This window comes from Carcharhinus amblyrhynchos, chromosome 33 (assembly GCF_965287045.1).
Source record: "Carcharhinus amblyrhynchos chromosome 33, sCarAmb.v2.hapA, whole genome shotgun sequence".
NCBI lineage: Eukaryota > Metazoa > Chordata > Chondrichthyes > Carcharhiniformes > Carcharhinidae > Carcharhinus > Carcharhinus amblyrhynchos.
In genome coordinates this window covers 9,187,238-9,193,237 of record NC_137356.1, presented here as the reverse complement: position 1 = coordinate 9,193,237, position 6,000 = coordinate 9,187,238, and the positions used below count along the sequence as shown (strand labels likewise).

The following is a 6,000-nucleotide window of genomic DNA, read 5'->3' as shown; positions in this document are numbered from 1 at the left end:
AATGAGGCTATTTGGCCCATCGAGCCTGCACTATCTGTGTGGAGTCTGCACATTCTCCCCATGTCTGCGTGGGTTTCCTCCAGGTGCTCCGGTTTCCTCCCAAAGACGTGCTGGCTAGGGTGCATTGGCCGTGCTAAATTCTCCCTCAGTGTACCCAAACAACTCGGGGATTTTCACAGTAACTCCATTGCAGTGTTAATGTCCTCTCGGGAAGGAAATCTGCCATCCTTACCCAGTCTGGCCTACATGTGACCCCAGAGCCACAGCAATGTGGTTGACTCTCAACTACCCTCGGGCAACTAGGGATGGGCAATAAATGCTGGCCCAGCCAGCGATGGACGCGTCCCACGAATGAATAAAAGAAAATAAAAAGCGAACAACGCACTGGGATGCGCTTCTGGGGCTGGCACAGCAGATTGTGACTGGCCAGCCATGGAGATGCTAGCATCAGACTGGGGTGGGTGCAGTAAGAAGTCTCACAACACCAGGGTTGTTAAAATCCAACAGGTTTATTTGGAATCACAAACTTTCGGAACGCTGCTCCTTCCTCAGGGAGTTCCCCTTGTCACCTGGGGCGGCACGGTAGCACAGTGGTCAGCACTGCTGCCTCACAGCTCCGGGGACCTGGGTTCGATTCCTAGCTCGGGTCTGTGTGGAGTTTGCACATTCTCCTCGTGTCTGCGTGGGTTTGCTCCGGTTCCCTCCCACAGTCCAAAGATGTACGGGTTAGGTTGACTGGCCGTGCTAAAATTGCCACTTAGCGTCCTGAGGTTAGAGGGAGCAGCGGGTAGAATATGTAGGGATGTGGAGGTAGGGCCTGGATGGGATTGTGGTCAGTGCAGACTCGATGGGCCGAAGGGCCTCTGTCTGCACTGTAGGGTTCTGTGATTTTTGGTGTGAGGAGAAATGAAAGAAATGTGGTGTTCAAGGAGTTAAGGTTTACTCTTTGCTGTTTTTTTTAGCCTATTTTTTTGCAGTCACTTCATATTTTTCTCTCTCCTTCTCTGCCTCTCCATTACAGCTAACCCGAGGTGGATTGCCAGGGTGTTGGGTTGCTGGTGTGCTGTACTTCAATTCAATGAGAGGCACACTGGCTGAAGGAGAAATATGATGGAAAAAGCTGTGGCCTCTTCATCACCAAGTGGAGAGAATCGGAGCCCTGTGAAGACTGAGCCAGGGCACGTTAGCGAGTCCCCGACTAACGAGGGAGACAGAGGGGAAATCACGACCCAAGCTCCGGATTTGACCCCCGGGGACGCCGCTCAGAAGTGCAAACCAGACGCACCTGAACCGGTTTCCATAGCAACGCCTTCCAGCTCCTCGGGAAACCTGCCCTCGAACACGCCGGTGATTAGCCTGGGACACAGCAAGCTCCGGGCAGTGGCCATCGGCCAGCAGGTCAATGGAGGGGGCAGGATAGTCCAGACCACCCAGCTGACGGCCTTGCACCCCATCCCGTCCCTGGACAGCCGGATGGTGCAGCTCTCCAACCGCCCGGCGGCGTCGCTCTCGCTCCAGAACCCCTTGCTCGCTGCCCGGTACCATCCTCACCCCCTCATCAACAGGTTAGTCTGGCAGTCTCAGCCCTTCCCACCCGCGGGCGGAGCGATCAGTGTTTCGGTGCCTGTTTAAAATTGGTCTCAGTCAGTGTGGCCCTCTGCTCCAGGTCACGGTGTGGAGGCTGCACAACCTCCCCGTGTCTGCGTGGGTTTCCTCCGGGTGCTCCAGTTTCCTCCCACAGTCCAAATATCTGCAGGTTAGGTAGATTGGCCAAGGTAAATTGCCCCTTAATGTCCAAAGATGTGCAGGTTAGGGAAATTGGCCACGCTAAATTACCCCTTAGTGTCCAAATATGTGTAGGTTAGGTGGATTGGCCATGCTAAATTGCCCCTTAGTGTCCAAAGATGTGCAGGTTAGATGGATTGGCCACGCTAAATTGCCCCTTAGTGTCCAAAGATGTGCGGGTTATGTGGATTGGCCATGCTAAATTGCCCCTTAGTGTCCAAAGATGTGCAGGTTAGGTGGATTGGCCATGCTAAATTGTCCCTTAGTGTCCAAAGATGTGCAGGTTAGGTGGATTGGCCATGCTAAATTGCTCCTTAGTGTCCAAAGATGTGCAGGTTAGGTGGATTGGCCATGCTAAATTGTCCCTTAGTGTCCAAAGATGTGCAGGTTAGGTGGATTGGCCATGCTAAATTATCCCTTAGTGTCCAAAGATGTGCAGGTTAGGTGGATTGGCCATGCTAAATTGCCCCTTAATGTCCAAAGGTGTGTAGGTTAGGTGGATTGGCCATGTCTATATATTATAACATATGTACGAATATGTATAATTTTATATATTATTCTTACATATTCAATGTGTAACAGTTGTACCCTGCACTTGTAAACTACTTCAATAGCAGCCAATCATAGAGTCCCTACAGTGCAAAAGAGACCATTTGGCCCATTGAGTCTACACCAACCATAATCCCATCCAGGCCCTATCCCTATAACTCCGAATGGCCCATCCTCACCAACCCCAATCCCACCCAAATCTTATCCCCGTAACTCCACGTGTTCACTCTGCTAGTCCCCCTGACGCTCAGGCAATTTAGCAAGGCCAGTAGGTCAGCATGGCGGCACACTGTTTAGCACTGATGCCTCAGAGTACCAGTGACCAAGGTTCGATTCCCAGCTTGTCAATGTGGAGTTGATACGTTCTCCCCGTGGGTTTCCTCCGCGTGCTCCGGTTTTCCCCACAGTCTGAAAGATGTGTCGGTTAGTTGCTAAATTCTTCCTCCAAACAGGCGCTGAAGTCTGGCAACTGGGGGATTTTCACAGTAAATTCATTGCACTGTTAATGTCAGCCTATTTGTGACACTAATAAATAAACTTCAAATCCATCTAATGGCCAATCCACCTAACCTGTACATCTTTGGACACTAAGGGACAATTTAGCACAGCCAATCCTCATAACCTGCACATCTTTGGACACTAAGGGACAATTTAGTATGGCCAATCCACCTAACCTGCACATCTTTGGACTGTGGGAGGAAACCGGAGCACCCAGAGGAAATCCACGCAGACACGAGGAGAATGCACAAGCGCCACACAGACAGTGACCCAATGCCAGGAATCGAACCCAGGTCCCTGGTGCTGTGAGGCAGCAGTGCTAACCATTGTGTCACTGTGCTACCCCAGTCCTAGATGCCCATGCGAGCCCTCAGCACGATCATTTTAACTGCCCCCAGTAGGACGATAAGGTGTTTGTTAAGTAAAGCAAGGTGTCCAGGATCAGGGGAATGAGATTAAAGCTATCACAATTTCTTCATCACCTTGTTTCCTTGAGACATTATCCTTTTGGTTAATTAAGATTTTGACATCATTGGAAATGCAGCATTTATTACCATCCAGACACTTACCGCTCTTTGTGTAAAAAACATGCCCTGCACATATCCTTTGAACTTTCCCCCTGTACTCCTTAAGTGCATGCCCCTCGGTGTTAGATATTTCGATGCTGGGAGGCTTTGGAGAGGGTGCAGGAGAGGTTTACCAGGATGCTGCCTGGAGTAGAGAGAGTGAGCTATAAGGAGAGGCTGGACAAAGTAGGGTTGTTTTCTCTGGAGCGGCGGAGGGGCGATCTGATAGAAGTCTATAAAATTATGAGAGGCACAGATTGGGTTAATAGAATCTTTTTTTGAAATGTCTAACACGAGGGTGCATGCTCTTAATGTGAGAGAGGGAAAGTTCAAAAGGAGGTGTGAGAGGCAAGTTATTTTTACACAGAGAGCAATTGGTGTCTGGAAGGTGGCGGTGGAGACAGGGACGATAGGGGTGTTTAAGGAGATTTTAGACAAGTTTAGATCAGATAAATGGAGTTTAGAAGGGCGAGAGGGGATCTGATCGGGGTATATAAAATTTTAAAAGGGATTGACAAAGTAAATGTGGACTAAATGTTTCCCCTTGTGGGGCAGTCGTGAACAAGAGGTCACAGGGCATCGGTTGAGAGGCGGGAGATTTAAGACTGAGATGAGGAGGAGGAACTACTTCTCACAGAGGGTAGCGAATTTGTGGGACTCGCTGCCCCACAGTGTGAATCATTGAACGGGTTCGAGAAGGAGATGGATATATTTCTAATAGAAAAGGGGAAACAGGGACATGGGGAACAGGTGGGGAGGTGGATTTGAGACCAGGGAGAGATCAGCCATGATCTGATTGAATTCCAGATCAGGCTCCAGAATTTGTCTACTTCTGCTCCTGATTCCCGTGTTCCCATGAATATGTGAGGAGTTTTGACCAAGGGCAGGCAGAAGTGATGAGTTCAATTTGGCGTCACGTACAGCCCAGCACTGTGGGCCGAAGGGCCTGCTCCTGTACTGCACAGTTCTGTGTTCTACCCCCAGTTTAAATTGGCTTCTCGATTGTTCCAAGTGGTCCCCACTCGCCCGAGAAACTCAACATTCTGGCCTGTTGCCTGAGTACAGTAAAAAGTCTGACAACACCAGGTTTTAGTCCAACCTATTTATTTGATAATATTCTCACAAGCTTTTGAGGGGTTACCCTCTTCGTCAGGTGAATGGGTGAGGGCAGTTTTCATCTTTATGCTCCAGGGCCATATCAGTTTAGTCAGTAGCTTGCGTGGAGACAGTTAAACCTGGCCAAGTAGCTCACGAAAATCTGAGGTCACGCACCAACCAGCTTAAGAACACCTTCTTTCCTGCTGCCATCAGACTTTTGAATGGACCTACCTTATATTAAGCTGATCTTTCTCTACACCCTGGCTATGACTCTAACACTGCATGCTGCACCCTCTCCTTTCTTGCTCCCCTGTGTATTCAATGAACGGTATGCTTTGACTGTATCGCGCGCAAGAAGCAATACAGGGCTGGTCACGTACAGGGCAGACCGGCACGTTACCCGGTAAGCTTTCAGCAACGTGGTCACCTTCTGGCACAATCCCACAAAACCCACTGACTTCAGTTCCACCACCGGCCACCGGCACTGGGCTGGGTCCCCAGTCCGATACCACAAGGGCCACCCACCACACCCAACCGCCCAATTGAGGGCAATCAAGCAGCAAACTCTGTTACCTGGAGAGTGAAGGCCTCCCCGATGAAGGCCAACTGCAAACACCATGACCAGAATTTGATTCGATGATTTATTATTGTCACATGTATTGGGATACAGTATTTCTTGCGCACTATACAGGCAAAGCATACCGTTCATTGAGTACGCAGGGGAGTAGAAAAGGAGAAAGTGTGGAATATTGTGTTACCGTCTTTGATTTGATTTATTATTATCACATGTATTGGGATGAAGTGAAAAGTATTACTTCTTGCACGCTATACAGACAAAGCATACCGTTCATAGAGTACATAGGGGAGCAAGAAAGAAGAGGGTGCAGATTGTAGTGTTATAGTCATAGCCAGGATATAGAGAAAGATCAGCTTAATATAAGGCAGGCCTATTCAAAAGTCTGATGGCAGGAGGGAAGAAACTGTTCTTAGGTCGGTTGGTACGTGACCTCAGACTTTTGTATCTTTTTCCCGACGGAAGAAGGTGGAAGAGAGAATGTCCGGGGTGTGTGGGATCCTTGATTATGCTGGCTGCTTTGCCGAGGCAGCAGGAAGTGTAGATGGAGTCCATGGATGGGAGGCTGGTTTGCGTGATGGACTGGGGTTCGTTCATGACCCTTTGTGGTGCCTTGTGCTCTTGGGCAGAGCAGGAGCCCATACCGAGCTGTGATACCAAGAATGCTTTCGATGGTGCATCTGTAAAAGTTGATGAGAGTCATTGTGGACGTGCTGAATTTCCTTAGCCCCCTGAGAATTTTGTGTTGCTCGGGCAATCGCACAAGGGGGGAAGCAAGCTTGCCAACAATCCAGAAGCCAATCTAAATGAGTTAAGCAGCAAATGACTTTACGTTGCCTGTCTGCCTTTACAGTTAGCTAGACTTCTGTGTCAGACTCCTATTCATAGGTTACAGCGCAGCCTTTAACACCATTATTCCGACAACACTCA

At 49.3% G+C, this 6,000-nt stretch overlaps 2 protein-coding genes across 6 annotated transcripts in view; one reads left to right on the top strand and one right to left on the bottom strand.

Moving 5' to 3' along the window:
* Window positions 1–6,000, bottom strand: part of nfixb (nuclear factor I/Xb) — a 506,674-nt gene that overhangs the window by 113,982 nt on the left and 386,692 nt on the right. The window lies entirely within an intron of this gene.
* The window catches only part of LOC145361031 (protein lyl-1-like), a 43,548-nt gene that overhangs the window by 17,562 nt on the left and 19,986 nt on the right, over window positions 1–6,000 (top strand). The window contains exon 2 of the mRNA XM_080216577.1: window positions 1,022–1,565. Within this exon, the coding sequence (XP_080072703.1) occupies window positions 1,108–1,565 (458 nt within the window). The 5' untranslated portion in view covers window positions 1,022–1,107. The remainder of the gene's footprint in view (window positions 1–1,021; window positions 1,566–6,000) is intronic.